General features: G+C 43.6%; 4 protein-coding genes across 4 annotated transcripts; 2 read left to right on the top strand and 2 right to left on the bottom strand.

Moving 5' to 3' along the window:
- Positions 1-1,000: 1,000 nt before the first annotated feature.
- On the bottom strand, positions 1,001-2,359 carry K441DRAFT_118642 (uncharacterized protein). Its single transcript, XM_067639997.1, has 4 exons — positions 2,093-2,359; positions 1,347-2,000; positions 1,237-1,298; positions 1,001-1,179 (listed from the first exon to the last, which is right to left on the bottom strand). Exons 2-3 carry the CDS (start codon positions 1,936-1,938, stop codon positions 1,246-1,248), a joined length of 645 nt encoding a protein of 214 aa, XP_067503895.1. The 5' UTR covers positions 1,939-2,000; positions 2,093-2,359; the 3' UTR covers positions 1,001-1,179; positions 1,237-1,245.
- A 227-nt stretch (positions 2,360-2,586) lies between these two features.
- Positions 2,587-4,807, top strand: K441DRAFT_705711 (uncharacterized protein; the record flags this gene model as incomplete). Its single annotated transcript, XM_067653617.1, has 7 exons — positions 2,587-2,741; positions 3,087-3,733; positions 3,764-3,895; positions 3,935-4,055; positions 4,143-4,321; positions 4,363-4,512; positions 4,583-4,807. 7 exons carry the CDS (start codon positions 2,587-2,589, stop codon positions 4,690-4,692), a joined length of 1,494 nt encoding a protein of 497 aa, XP_067503896.1. The 3' UTR covers positions 4,693-4,807.
- Positions 4,808-5,036: 229 nt separating this feature from the next.
- On the bottom strand, positions 5,037-5,895 carry K441DRAFT_696582 (uncharacterized protein; the record flags this gene model as incomplete). The annotated part of the gene is made up of 3 exons (XM_067652899.1): positions 5,037-5,074; positions 5,285-5,446; positions 5,571-5,895. 3 exons carry the CDS (start codon positions 5,893-5,895, stop codon positions 5,037-5,039), a joined length of 525 nt encoding a protein of 174 aa, XP_067503897.1.
- Positions 5,896-9,886: 3,991 nt separating this feature from the next.
- Positions 9,887-11,008, top strand: K441DRAFT_118676 (uncharacterized protein). The gene has a single exon (XM_067639998.1). It carries the CDS (start codon positions 10,014-10,016, stop codon positions 10,803-10,805), a length of 792 nt encoding a protein of 263 aa, XP_067503898.1. The 5' UTR covers positions 9,887-10,013; the 3' UTR covers positions 10,806-11,008.
- The last annotated feature ends 4,817 nt before the right edge of the window (positions 11,009-15,825 follow it).

The raw sequence follows: 15,825 nt of genomic DNA on the forward strand, positions 1-15,825 counted from the left end.
ACTATTTACTCTATAATTTAAACTCCTCTACCTTATTTAACGCGTTGATAGCCTTTAGGTTAATTAATTTAGGGGCAAGGATAACGTTATAAGAAGGTTTAGAAAGGCGGGCAGGAAGATATTAATTTATAGTAACTAGGAAGGTGGTAATGGAAAGGGAGAGGCTAAATTAAAGGATGCTTTTAGAAGTAATAGCAGCAAAAATAGCGACAGGGGGGCTTAAATATAAGTTAAGCTCCTTATTCTGTAAACAAATACAAGTAAGCTCAAAAGGATTATTATCGCTACTCCTCTAGTTGGATGGGCTCTCTATACTGACTACAAGACGCCCTATCCTTATCCTGATTAGGTATAGGCTCTGGAGCGCCAGGAGCGCCAGAGGCCTTAAATCCACCCTATCCACCAATCAAATTCGAGGATCCAGCTCCAATACAAGCTTCAGTCCGGCCGGGAGCGCCATTAAGAACCCGGTCCAATAAGAGCACTGCTACTAGCCACCAACGCCTCCGTGGGAATGGGTTTCGCGTATAGAACCTCCGCATGATAGAGGTACGGGGAAGCAAAGTTGAATGTCATCACGAATATGCCTAATCTTCATTCGGTTTATACAACAAAGTAAAGTACTTGGACTAGATATCTAGTACTTATCAAGGAGAGATGCTTAGGCCGTTGAAGAAATTCAAGCATAAGGAGAAGTTCATGACAGATCTTTCGTGGCCACCGCCAGTCGCTGGGCAGGATGGGAGTGAGGGGAGTGCTTTGGTTAAATGTCCTAAGACCGTAGCTGAAATGCGGTGGTTTCCAAGAACATAGGCAACATTTTAAGCAGCCACAAATTTGGGCTTTGGGCACAACACATGATACATCTATATTAAGTTTGATTATTCATTATACGATGGCAAATGGTCTGCGAGACGAATGCCCTGAATAGACAGCCAAAAAAGGCAGATACTGGTCGATGGACAACTCACATGATTTTAGTTTCCGACACGTGCTCGACAGAAGACATAAAGGCTATTGCAGACCGTGGCTACAACTACTATTTATGCCATTTGCTTAGCCCTAGCATCGCTTGGGTAAGCCGCATTTCTGGTATGCGAAATGTTGGCAGTCATAGATCCTCTTGCTATCGGGCTAAACCAAGAAGGGTTTCTCCACGATACAAAGAGTGTCATATGCCTTCAGAAGATCAGTCGCGAATCCATGAATCTCCGAGCTTGATGTGCTTCTACTCACGTTAGTAGGTCACCGCCCTTCTATGCAAGCCTGCTGGTCAAACATGGTCCTTTTCCGAATTACTACCGTCCTCAGCAACGGCTCATCCACATATTCATCATCCGCATCACCTTGAACTTTTCTGCAAGTCTTCCCACACGCGCTAGGGTTTCCTCTATGGACTGTAATATTTCGCGGGCAAACGTAGACTTTTTCCGTTGTCCAGACAGGATAGATGTCCGTCTCAATATCTGTTCCTGTGGTCTCATCAATAGCATCCACGCCTTCCCGCTCCAGCGCAGTACGCGTAACCTTCACCGCCTGAAAGTATTCTTTATCGCGAATCCATTTCTCTAGTCGTGGTATTTGGAAGTACTTTGCCTCTTCCAATAGCGCAAGGTACATGCCGTGGTCATGACCCTTCAAATTGTCGTAGAAAATCGGAAGCACACCTCGTCGGAGATAGCGCAGAATGTGTTTGAAAAGGTCAGCATCAGCGTCGATGAAATACGACCCGTCTTCCTGCGTATTGTCCCAGCGTCCAGAGAGTAAGGAGGAAAAGAAGCCGCTTTCTTCCGTCAAAGTTGCAGCAGTAGTGACAAATCGCTGTTCGCCGACTTCGAGGGTAATTTTCGTGCCCACTGCTGGCAGAGGTGAGATACACCCATCTTCAGATGCTGCATCGGCTCCGGAAATGGCGTTATCGGAAGTCTCGTCCTCCATTGTATCTGGGCCGGGTGTCGCTGCGTTGAAGCCGTCCACTAGTTGCGCAAGCGCGAATATCTCTGGTGATGCACCTGAGTTTGATTGTTCTCAAGAAGAGTGGCGAGATAATCTCGTTTGGTGAAGATTTACATGGAGGAATATGAGCACATACCTTGAATATCGTTGTTAGAGGCCTTTTCTAGTATCTTCACGTCAGTTAGGATTCCCTTCTCGACTATGCGGGATTTCAGCTGGAGCCAATCATATGGGTTTTATGGCGGGTTGGCCCAACTTTAGTAAGGCGGCAAAAGAAAGGCTGTGCGGAAAGATTGTAAACTCGGTTAAGGTGAAGCTATCTGCGAAGTTAGGCTTTGCAGAGTCATGTCAAAATATCGATTACTAATTTACTGAACAGCTTGACTATCAATTTTAAGCAAAGGTGTGAATAATTATGACGTGATTATTCGTTCGTATGTAGGGCATGTTAGACTACTTCTACGTTGTGCAGTCCTTTGTCAATTCATAGGATTATCATAGCTAGAGCTTCTGACTGGCGCCCCAGTTAACTCATGAAACCAGAGCTGTGTAACGTCCAAGCCAATAATGTGGAAGTAAAAGCCACTAGCTTGGAGGTTACCTCCAAAAAGAGCTAGAGCGATCGAAAAAATGACCATCATCTGCAGCTCGCTGAAACTTTCTAGCTCCAGTTTGTCATGGAAGCTTGAATACACCCTCGCGAAGTCCCGCATCTGTCAGCAGGGCTTCAGATCCTACGTTTTGCGAATCAGAAACTTGCATTCGCCCTCCGATCGAGAAAATCAGTCAGTGGCGAGATTCCGAGCAATAGTGACGTACTATGTACATAACACTACACTAATAGGCTGCGGCTGTGTTCGTGCCAGCTAGTTTTCCAATGCCACTAATGCCAAATAAACCTTTCAAGCTTCACTTCTCGTCCTCACGTGAAAGCATTGCACAACAAGGCCTGCATCATTTTGTATCCTAGCGCTTCAAGTGGCGCTGTATCTACCGCCAATTACCCTTCCAATTAAAATTTGTTGTTGCTCCATTCCGGCTTTTCCTTATGGCAAGTTTCTAGCTAGACAAATTACGGTCTAGAGGCCGCAACCGCATTGCAGCGTGGCATTGCTTGATGATATTGATAGGCTGCGTTCTCAGGGAATTAGTTATTACGTTCATCTACCTCAACTTATCGTATGCAGCGATCAGTCATCTAGTAAAAGCTCTATCCTCGAAGCTCTGCCCGGCATTCTCTTCCTTGCAAAGGACAATCTTTGCACGCGACTTGTGACCGAAGTCATCTTTCGTCGCAATTCGGATGCCAGCACAAGCGTCGCGATTGTCCCAGGTTCCTCGCGCACCGAGGGAGAGAAAGCAAGACTCCCGTGCTTCCGGCGCACGTTGCACGCACTTGACGCCTTCCCGGCATTGGTGGGTGGGACAAAGGATTTGATGGGCATGAGCGACAGCTCAAAGGCATTCTCGGCTGACGTGCTGCGGACCGAAACCTCGGGCCCTACCCAGCCGCACTTGACAATTGTCGACCTCCCCGGTTTAATTCTTTCGGAGAATAAGCTGCAGAGTGCTGCCGACATCCAGATTGTCCAGGGCATGGTCTATGGATACATGATTGAGAGAGGTGTAATATTGGCCGTAGTCTCAGCTAAAAACGACTCTGCCGACCGGATAGTCCTAAAGCTTGCGAGACAGGTTGATCCTCGAGGTCAGCGAACAGTAGGTGTTATAACAAAACCAGACACCCTCTCGCCAGGGTCGGTCAGAGATAGCTTTCGTAAATCTGGCTCAGAACATGGATGTTGAGTTCCGACTGGGTTGGTACGTTTTAAAAATCGAAGCTACGAGACCAGAGGTTACTCACTCGAAGCTTGTGATGCTTCCGAGAAGCAATTCTTCGATCAAGGCATCTGGAAACCCCTCCCAAGAGAAATTGTTGGTATTTAGGCTTTGAGGGAGAGGCTTGGCAAGGTCTTAGTAGACCAGATAACTTCAGAGCTTCCTGCGCTACTCCAGGACATCGAAGAAAACATTGCTGCTTGTCACGCAACGCTTGCTAGGCTCGACCCAAATAGAGCTGGCCTAGGCAACAAGCTGTTGTTTCTGCTATAGATTGGTCAAAATCTCCAAAGCAGCTCTTAACGGGATATACGGTCATAACTTTTTCGGCGAACCTACTCCAAGAGACTGCAAGCCGTTGTGCAAAACCTCAATATCCAGTCCGCCGAGATGATGCGTCTTCGGGGCCACCGTCGTCGTATTTTGAATGAACCTGGTACCACCATCAACTTAGTTGGCGATCGAAAGACCATATCAAGAGGAGATTTTATCAACGAGATTCAGGAGCTGCTTAAGATCACTCGAGGTCGAAATTACCCGGAATGTTCAACCCACTTATTGTTGGAGATCTCTTTTACGAGCAATCCCAGCCGTGGAGAAAATTGGCATCAGAGCATATAAAGACCATATGGCATGCAGCCAGGTCTTTTGTCATCCTGCTGCTTTCACACCTTCCAGAGGAAAGCACTACTAAAGCATTTCTGCTAACATTCATTGGTTCGCTTTTGGCAGAGGCTTCGAATTTCGAATTTAAAGCTCAATGAAATATTGAACCCTTACGAAAGAGGGCACCCTATAACCTACAATCAATATTTCACCGAAACCACCCAAAAATGTGAAGCAGAAACAACACGAGGAGGTCGCACGCAACCTTCGGGCATATCTCAATCATACTGAAGGAATGAGTAATAACGCTAAGTAAAGAAGGTGCAACTTCCAAATCTGCTATCTGCTTTGACACACCGGAGTGAAGCGGATATGGATAGATATGCCTGCTCGGAAATATTAGACTGCATGGAGGCATACTACAGGGTAAATAGAACGATATCCTCCCGGGTTTATGCTAATGATGCTTGTAGGCCGCATTGAAATCTGTAGTAGATAATGTCGCAGTCCGGGCAGTTGAGGACTGCTTACTGTCTGGCATCAATGAACTTATATCCCCACTCTTCGTCATGCATATGGACAAAAAGCTCGTTTGTCGAACAGCAGGAGAGTTGCAACAAAGCCAGGGCTTCAGCTTAAGACCCAGCAGAAATTGAAAATTTTGCAAGCAGGACTAGAGGTTTGCGCAGTGTATATGAAGCGCAAATGTGAGATCGCTTTATATAGTATCTGGATTGATATGCGACTGACTGGCTGGCTAGGTATCTTAGGAGTCGCAGCTGCTGAGCTGGGATTTGCAAAGCAAAATGAGAATTCCCGAAAAATGGGTACGAGGGTTAATTCTGAAACATAAATCATGGAATCTTGATGGGTAAGAACTTACATGCGGAGTTTGGCCGTAATTCCGCGTATAATCGACGAAAATATCCCGTGGCAGGTGCAATGATGACGGTATCACCAGGCTTCACTGCAGCGTCATCCAGCCCACCAAATGGAATGAGATAAGGCGAAATAGCCCCAAGATTGGATATTTGGTACCCACACCCTTTCGGCGTAGAAGTAGGATCTCTTCATCCAACTCGAGCACGTTCTCAAGTGGCATTTTCACATACTTAGCGATCGTACCGTTGCGCTAACTGTCATCAACTTCTAGCTCGCTAACATCATACCGGCATGAAGACTTAAAAGAATCTGAACTTCGGGGTTGTCGCGACCGTGAATGGTTGGGACGCAGATGACAAGTTGGCCTGGCGCGAGTTTCGTGGCATCTAGGTCGACCTCCTCTACGCGGCCGATGGCGTTAGGATTAGGCGCGAGTGGGAACGTGAGATTGTAGCCTCGGGAGCCATTGAAGACTTCCCGAGCGAAGGATTCCAAAGGTACGGCGAGGACTCGCACGACTACCGGGCTAGTATCCGCGGTAGGCTGGGGTCCGGTTTCGAGTGAAACCGGTGTATCAAAGGACTTGAGGGTTAAGGCACGATGGGTGGTCATGTTGGATTAGTTAATGAAGAAAATTTTAAACACTTTCCAGCGATGATTTATATACTTTAGCTTATCTCTAGTAAAGTTGCGGGTACTGCTTGAATTCGGCCCCCATTCGATATGCTTGTCGCTATACGGACAGATATGAAAAGTATACGAGACTTCGTAAGCAGTTTACGACTTATCTAAAAGAGCCCTCACCTATCACTATCTACACAGCCTTCTCCGACACGAGTGTTACTGACCGGCATGGAATTGATGCATGTGAAAATGCTTTGGTGAGCTCTCAACCAATGATTTTGATGACTTAATGTCTAAAACTCTTACTATATTTTTCAGAATACGAGACCCATGCTGGCGAGAAAATGGATGACAACTTCCCCTCCGTAACTGATGCAACGCACTCTACTGAAATTAACCTAGCCTTCTTACCAGCGTGGTTTTCAATAAGCGAAATTCCAGCCAATAAAATATTGGCAATAATTTAAATAAAATTATTATAATAGAAATATACTTATTCCGAAATAAAGATTATATAAATTATTGGCATATATTGGCAGTTTTATAATATATTCTTACGTGTAGAAGTATTTGCATGCTATAAAATGTCTTAGCACGCGTTCCCTTACCAAAATTAAATATTAACTACCCCTAACTATACCACAACCATATATAATTAAAGCTCTATATCTCTAATATAGCCTCTTTACTCTACTATCTATGTTATCTATAAGCAGCTAGTTTTATAATAGCTTTATGGTAGCGCAGTAGAAGGGCAGTTAGATTTTTTTGCGACCGTACGCGTCCTACTAAAGCTCTGCAAAAGCTCTGCACGAAGCTCTATTTAAAGCTCTACTTAGAGCTCTACTCAAAGCTCTGCTTAAAGCCCTATATAGAGCTCTAAAGCTCTACTAACATGCAGCACTAATATACTAAGAAGTTCTATAATCGGCCGTACGAACGCCCATATGATTAGTCGCCATACGATCGTCTCTACGAACGGCTCTATAAATGTCGCATGATTGCCCGTACGAACCTATACAATTAATTAATCAAACATCTATATAATTGCCCATACAATCGTCTATACGAACGTCTCTACAAACGTCTCTACAAATGTCTACACGAACGCCTGCACGAACGCCTATACAAAGCTCCGCCCAAAGCCCTATGTAAAGCCCTTTACAAGGCCTTCAAAAACAAGCCTAAATACAAGGTCTATATAGAGAAGCTCTATCAAAGCTCTACTCAAAGCTCTAACCAAGCTCTGCTCGAAGCTCTACTCGAAGCTCTACTCGAAGCTCTACTCGAAGCTCTGCTCGAAGCTCTACTCAAAGTTCTGCTCGAAGCTCTACTCGAAGCTCTACTCAAAGCTCTACTCAGAGCTCTGCTCGAAGCTCTACTCGAAGCTCTGCTCAAAGCTCTGCACGAGGCTCTACTCAAAGCCCTATCAAAGCTCCACTTGAAGCTCTGCTCGAAGCTCTGCTCGAAGCTCTGCTCGGGGCTCTATCAAGGCTCTGCACGGAGCTCTACTCAAGCTCTGCTCAAAAGCTCTACGCGAGGCTCTACCCGCGGCTCTACACGACACTCCACTCTAAGCTCTACTAACACGCAGCACTGATATAATTAATCATCTACTCGAACGGCTCTACAATTAATCGATTTATCAATTAATTGCCTATACGAACGCCTATACGAACGTCCATATAAACGCCTGTACGAACGTCCGCACGTCTAGACATCTATACGTCCACACGCCTGCACGCCGCACGCGGTTCTGCATAAGGCTCTGCGCGAACCTCCGCACGAAGCTCTGTCTAAAGCTTACCCCCCGCTGCAAAGCAGTCCCCACAGCGCAGTCCCCCGCCCTACTACGCTTCCCCCTGCGAGGATATAAAGGGAGCGTAGCGGGGCGGGGGGCTGCGCAGTACAATGGAGGGATAGGATTTGCTTCGCAAATCCCTACCAACTAGTATCTATAGGTTAAAAGTCTTTTTTTACTAGCAGTTAAATAACTTCTCTATATTAAAAAGTAATAAGTCTGCTTTAGAAGCCATAATATTTAATAATTTATCCGTATAATGTTAAAGTTAAAATTTTAAAGGGGTGCTAAGAAGATCTGCAAATATTACAAATATCGCCAATACTCGCCAATACTCGCCAATATTGATTAGTAACAATATTGATCAATATTATTGGCAGTATTGATATTGAAAACCACGCTGCTTCTTACACAATGGCTAATGAACAGCAGAAGAGTTGAGAGTATAGGTAAACTTATGGAGTGAAAAGGAAAGATGAATGGCTAGAAAATTCGAGCTGTAATATCAATCCATGACAGCTGGGAAGGAAGGCTACAAACATGTCATTAGATATTATTTAAGAAAATAGGGAGACTACCGATTATATCGCATCCTGGGGACACATAAAAGGCTGAAAGTCTTAATGAGATGACCACAGAGGCTGCCAGTCCGCTATAATCTGTTTTTGAAGGTAAACAAATGGGAGGATGTATCGCGGATGTGCGAAGGGAGACTGAAAGATTATCAGTGACGGTAAGAAGAATAAGAGAAGACGAATACAGAATAAAATGGTAATAGCAGTAAAATGAGGTAATTGCTGGAACTGTTTCGCAATGCAAAACTATAAGCTGATGGGGAGAAGTGTATTGTTAGTGATTCTAGCGTGCTACTGGTAAAAATGATTCTCGTAGGGAGACGAAGCCTTGAAATTGAATCTTGGCCTCGCGCAAGAAGCCAAAGTAGGAATTGTGTCAAGCTGTATTTTAGATAGTGGTTTGGTTAGTTAAGTTTGCTAGCCTGCTATTGCCAGAACTCGTGAGGATCAAATTGATGAGAATCTGGGCTATTTATGTAGGGGAGGGACCCCTGTGGAGCCCCTGAACTAGGCCCTATTTTGCTTTCGACGGCTGTGGATTATCGGCCTTAAGAAGAAGCTAATTCCTTAAAAGGTAGCCGGTGCTGGAGGTGCCATCGACAGAGAATGTGGCTTAGCTGAATAGTAAGACAAGTTTCTTGTTTAGTGTTGCCGGTATCACCCAGCACCGATTGTAATGCGCAAAATGAAGTAAAGATGGAAATAACTCACCTCCGAGAGTCTAGAAGGGTGACTAATGGCGTCTAGGCACACCTAATTAACTAAGGTGTGAATTTTGGTCCTGAAAATTTCACTAAATTCTGCTCGGGTGATGTGATGTGGCTACGCGGGCTCAGCTGGGCGTGGTTAAAGCATGTGCACTAGCCGGTCCAATACGCCGCGCCGGGATTTTATCTTGGCAGTGAAACATCTACGTTGGAAAATCGAGGAGTACAGGTTCCAGACTCTCTTATTAACTATGCGTTGCAGCATCAGCTGCATAATCAAATACCTCTGAGCGCTCTGGGCCGCCCGTTCTCGGCTCCGCAGGAACGAGTCCGCTACAGCATTCAAAGCCACTGGCTTCTCCAACAACGTGCTCTTCCCTTCACTTCATACCATTGGGAACCGACCCCATGACGCTTTAAACGTGAGATGACTCTGCTCAAAGTTCATTTCCGAAGATCTCGTACGCCATTATAGAAACTCAATCACTTCAATTACAGGGCGTTCGCATACTTCCGCAAATTGTTTTATACTTCCACCGCATACCATCGGTCTTCTTTTACTCCCTGATGCAATATTCACGTAATTCCCGCAATGATATAACAAAAGAGTTTTTCTTTTTCGGAGTTGCCGTCAAGGGCTGCCGTAAAGGTGGATCTGGCAATGCACGTTCTACTAATTGTAGAAGAAACAAAGTCTTGGATTCTTTTCTGCAGGCATTTAAACTTTTTGAATGCATTAATTTGTCTCTGTGGCGGTTATTACCTTGAATGGCGGGCTGAAAGTCCGAATACTGAGTTCATGGCTTGCGCTCCGAATCAAGCACGGCACTACGAAGTCTTGGCTTCTGCTCTTAACCAAAATGTCTTACCACTACTCGAAGTATTTAAGTCGCACTTACTCCTCGTAAGTGTCATACAAGCAACTTCATCTTGACTTCCGCAACAATCAAGTCAGCATCCAATCGACCAAGAACTGTTCCAATTACATTCAATATATTTTCTCAACTCAAGTCTTTCAACACGATGTCGTCCCAAGAAATTCGCCGGGTTGTGGTCCAGGTTACCTGGCAAGGCAAAGTCATCACAGATGACAATGTACTGATCAAGGTTTTCAAAGCTATTAAGGAAGATGGAACCATTCAAGTGACCATAGATAATTTCGGCCCCGATCCTGCCCCGGGCGTTGTGAAAACCTGTGTCATCAAGTATCGCAACGCTGTCGATGGCCCAATTTTCCGAGTCAGCGGTCAGGATTTTGTGTGGTTGGATTTCAGACAGCAAAACCCCTGGGACAAGCGTGACCAGCCACAAATTGTGTCGATTACCTACGGCAAAACTTTCATCAATGATCCAAATGTCATGGAACGATTCTTCAGTGCAATGTCGAACGTTGGTTACGTCGATGTCAACAACGGCACCATGGGTGGCGATCCTCTGCCAGGAGTGCTTAAAACCTGCACCTTTGATTACCGAATGGTTAATGACGGACCTCTGCTCCGCATCAGCGCCACCGAGGGCGAGCGCATCGATTTCCGAAAGCATATCCTTCGCATCACATACCAGAACAAAATTCTCTACAACAAGCCGGAAGCGTACGAACAGTACAATCGCGCCTTAATAGCCTACCAAAAAGACGGAAAAACCCATGCCACCATTAGCAATCAGATGCTTGGTGGTGACCCTGCGCCTGGTGTGGTCAAGGATTGCTCCATTGGCCTGGTCTTCTTCGATGCCTTTGGCGTTGTCAACCCACAACTCATGAACCTCAAGGAGTATCAAGCGTTTCCGATGTGGGCTGGTAATCCTTCAGCATGAAAATTCACCGCCTTCAACATCGTAGGAAAGAGCCGAATTACCGCAGAGAATTCTGCGCATGTGAAGTTTGCAGGGAAGGACTTAGAGTGGGTTAGTGATTCGGAATGAGTTTCTACGATGGAAGCTTGGGCTGTTTTATGAGACAATGGTCCGATTTTCTTAGTAAATATGACTTCACCTCTTGACAGTCACATGCTTCAATCACCGCTTTGGTTCTATGATCATCCCAATGATATTCACGCCTCTTGACCAAGCTACCGTTTGCCCCGCTACGCTTCTAATCATACGTTGTTGACAAGTGGAGACTAGATTTCTTTGGCCTGATTCGTGTGGAAAAGCTAGCACTAGCCGAGTCTTTCCTCGTTCGATACGAATTTTGAAGCTGATATTGATATGATGTTATTGTCAAATCTTAAACGCGGCTGTTGCCCCTAAGAACTCCATTTCGATTTTCATTAGCATGATGGGCGAAGCGGCCAGCCTGCGGGCTATTCCCAGCAGTGATCTATTTGGATTGGCGCCTATTTGGAGCGGCCGCCTGGCACCTCTTTGCATTGGCTGCGGATCTGGTGATTTTGCAGCCGGCGTGGCGTGGATTTGAGGCCATGGAGCGCTTGGAGCGCCAGATCTATACCTAAAGGAGTAATAATTAGGCCTGGAGCAGTAGTAAGTAGACCTAAAGTAGGGAAATAAGTATGTAGTTTATTACCTCAGCGAGCTCAGACGTGAATTTAATTGGAGCGGATGTTCCTTCGACCCGTCAATAAGTTAACTAACATCCACCAAAATCACGTCTAAGAGCCTTTGGCGAGATTTGTTAAAACCGTAAGCAAAATCCGCAAAACGGATATTGCGGATATCTAATTCATTCATTTACACAACGCGTTATTATTACTAAAAGTTAATATAATAATTTTAAGACTTAGGGCTTCTAAACGGTATAAATTTTATAATACAGCTATCGCTTAGTCCTAATATTAATTTCGTCAAAGTTAAAAAACGCGTTATTAAAAGCGTAAGCATATATTATATCTTATTAAATAGTCTACTAATCTAGACAAAACTATATATATACATAGATATCTACTATTTAAAGCTATTGTAACACTTAATAGGTGTTATAGTTGGGTCCTTCCTTAAAAATATCCTCTCTTGGTCCGGAGTGCCTCAACTACTACTAGGGGGCAGAGCCTCGTGCAGAGCCTTAGTAGAGCTTCGTGCGGAGCCTTAGCAGAGCTTCGTGCGGAGCCTTAGCAGAGCTTCGTGCGGAGCCTTAGCAGAGCTTCGTGCAGAGCTTCGTGCAGGGCCACGTGCAGGCGTGCTGATGTGTAGCTGTGCAGACGTGCAGACGTTCGTACGGGCGATCAATTGCAGAGACGTTTGTAGAGACGATTGTATGGGCAATTGATCGGTTGATTGTATGGGCGTTTGTACGGGCGTTTGTACGGGCGTTTGTACAGGCGATTGTAGAACCTTCCTAGTATATTAGTGCCGCGTATTAGTAGAGCTTTAGGGCTCTATATAGGTGAAGAAAAGAGACTATATACATGAGGTAGGTGGCGAAACGCTAATGACGATGCTAACGATAGAGCTAACAACTATAACTCGTAATTGCCACTGTCGATAACGCCACTTAGTTAGTATTTGGTAATGGGAATTAATAATAGGGCTTTAAGTAGGGCTTCGAGCAGAGCTTTGAGGAGAGCTTTAAGCAGAGCTTCGAGCAGAGCTTTATGCGGAGCTTTAAGTAGAGCTTCGTGCGGAGCTTCGTGCGGAGCTTTTGTAGAGCTTTAGTAGAGCTCTGTGCAGAACTCCGTGCAGGTCTCCCCCTAAGCTTTATTCTGCAAAGCTCCACAGCCCTACGCAGAGGGCTGGCGGCGTGTGTTGGAATTACAAGGTCATAAGGTCACAGCGGAGGTCTCTTGAGGGTCTAATTGATGATAGAGATGACGCAGACGATGAATATTGATTGATTCGTGATGCAGTAGATGCGGTTGATGTCTATATAGATTGCATGCGGACTTCGTCCTCGCAATGTGTCCAGAGCTTAGTCAGCACCTCTCGCTTAATTCTGACACTCCCCCATGCTGACGACGCTCTTCTCGTCTGCTCGTCTGTTTCCTAAATAGGCAATTATAAAGCTATTCCCAAATACCTTGCAAGCGCCATTTGGCCTACGTACGGAGGGAAAACCTATAGTAGGCGAAAAACCTCTGTTACTTGCTCCGTTAGCTATCGATTCCTAGCGTTACACAGTGCTTTATAAATTGGTTGATTAGTAGCTGTTTCGTGAGCATATCTCTAGGTTAATCTTTACCTAGTATATGTACCACTTCTAGTCAACCTCGCTGAACTATGTTATTTCATACGAAGAGGTATCAAGTCTCAATATGCTTGGCTTTCTAGTGGTGTTTCGTGTCGTACAAAAGGTCAACTATACCCTTATTGTCGCAATAGAGGGTAGGGATAAAAGGGTTGTCGTCATCATCTCTCTCCCCTAGATCTCTCGTCAACTTCTTAAGCCATACTACTAACCTTGCTCCTTCCAATGCCGCCATAATCTCTGCTTCTATTAAGCTTAATACCGTTAACTTTTGCCTTTAAGCCGTCCAGATTACCGCTCCCCTATAGCGCATAACTGCTATGCCTTAGAATAATATCTGATTATGTTCTGTTCCCCACATAGCGTTAGTAAAGATACTGTAGCTAGTAGGTAGGTTAGTCAACGTAAGCTTATATAGAGGAAGGTAAACTGCTCGGCTTAAGTAGGTAATTCCTATTTTAAGCGTACCGTTTAGGTATCGTAGTAGCTGCTTACTTAAGCGGTAATGTAATTCTCCTAATGCTGCTATAAACCTAGCTAGCTAACTAATAGTATAGCTAGTATTAGGACGTGTGCAATTTAAGAGGTAGATTGTAGACCTAATAATTTATTAGTAGACTGTCGCATCGTTATACTTAAGGAGGCTTTTGATATTAGGCTTTAGAACAGTACCTATTGGTATTAGTAGCTTAGCCGGATTACAGTTATCCATTTTTAGCCGTTTGAGTAGCTTCTTAATATACATCATCTAATATAGCTTAAGGGTTTGGTTCGTACGGTCTTAATAGATTTAGAAGCCTATAAATACCTCTATAGGACCTAGGTCTTTGCATCTCCATTCTCTTAAAATTCTTATCTTTATAATATTAAGGTGTCTACACTTTCCTGCGATTAGTATATTATTAACGAATAATAAAATATACACTTTATTTCCTATAAAGAGATTGGGGTTAGCGTTAGCTAATATTAAACCTATACTTTTAAAGAACTTCTTAACTATCTAAAACCATTCTCTTAGTGCCTACTTTAGGCCGTAAAGTAACTTATTTAGCTTTAAGTAAGCGTCTTTTACCTCCTTAAGGTTAGGCTTAAAGTCTCTTAATAGGTTAGAAATCTGTATATAAATCTATTCTTATAACGGCGGGTTTAAGAATACAGTTTTAACGTTAATATAGTTAAGTTCAAGGTCTTCTGCTGCCACCTTTGCTATTAGGAACCTAAAGGTGTTATATTATATAACAGACGTAAATATCTCAAAATAGTTAATATTGGGAGTTTGCTTGTCTCCCTTAGCGTTATACTTGTGCTTTAGAACTAGCTTACTTAGAAGTAACAACCTTCCTTTTAGTACTCTCCCCCTTATAATAGTATAGGTGTACATTCTCTTAAGAGAGAGAAATTCTTTAAAGATAGCTTTTATTTAGCTAGGAGCGTCCTCCCTTAAGGCCTAATCTAGCTTAATAGCATTAAATGGTGCTGTAGGTGCTTCTAAGGAGGTAGTGTTCTTAGCTTCTAGGTGGATAGCTTTTATAGCTATTACTAACTAAACCACTATATTATTAAAAATCCTTATATTTAGTAACCTTCTAAACCTTATTCTCTGCGTATAAGGAATGCGTATTAATATACTTTATATAGGCGTCCCACCCTAAGCATTACCTTATAGATTTAAGCGTCCTACTTAATCTTAACCTGGGCTTCCTACTTAATTTAAGTGGCCCACTCGGTTACTATCTAGCCTATTTATAGTTCTTGCAACTAGAGTCTCTATCAGCGTATTTAAGGTAGTAGGGGGAGGTATAGGTTAGTTCGGAGCTTAGCTTGTAGTGTAATTTAAGTGTCCCACTTAATCTTAACCTAGGCTTCCTACTTAATTAGAGCGGCCCACTTAGTTACTATATCTTATAGCTTAACTTATAATATACACCTAACGTGCTCTATAAGGGAACCTATACTTATTTACTTTAGCATCTCTAAAGAGCTTAATTGCTTACGTATATAGGTTTATTATCTTAAATTAACTACTCCCTTTTAACCCCATAAAAACGTAGTTAAGTTTCATCCTTAAATTATACTTCCTAGGGTGTTTCTTAAGCGTATTAATTAGGTTAGTATAACACCTAAAGATAACTAGATTCTTAAGGTTAGGGACTTATTAGGTATATACCTCGTAGGGTATAATAGCACCACTATGCTCGTCGTTAAGTAGAAGTGCTAAGGTCGGTATTTAATTCTTAATCCAGACGGCGTGCTTAACTACGTAGCACTAGAGCTCTACTAGTACATTTCCTTAAAATAGCAGTAACCTTATTTTATAGTCGACTATATAGATCGCGCGCTCAATTACGCTATTATAAAAGTACTTATATAGCGGATAAGGTTTAAAATCAATACCCTAAGATATTAATTCGTCTTAAAGTCTGCGGCCGAACTCCCCCTTTTTATTATCCGCTCGAATCTAGACAGCTCTATTACCAGTAAATCTCTCTACCCTTACAATAATCTCTTTAATATATAGTAGTACCTCTTTAGTTTAGAGGGTTTTAAGAGAAATAACCTAGGTGTAGCGTGTGGCGTTATTTAGGGCTAGGAGGTAGTAGTTATAACCTCTAATTAATATACCGATTCGTCCTATAGTATCTAGGTATAGCCCTTAACTAGGTATCTTCTCGCGCTTAGCCATCTTCTTACTTAGTA

Source organism: Cenococcum geophilum, assembly GCF_001692895.1.
Source record: "Cenococcum geophilum 1.58 unplaced genomic scaffold K441scaffold_22, whole genome shotgun sequence".
NCBI lineage: Eukaryota > Fungi > Ascomycota > Dothideomycetes > Gloniales > Gloniaceae > Cenococcum > Cenococcum geophilum.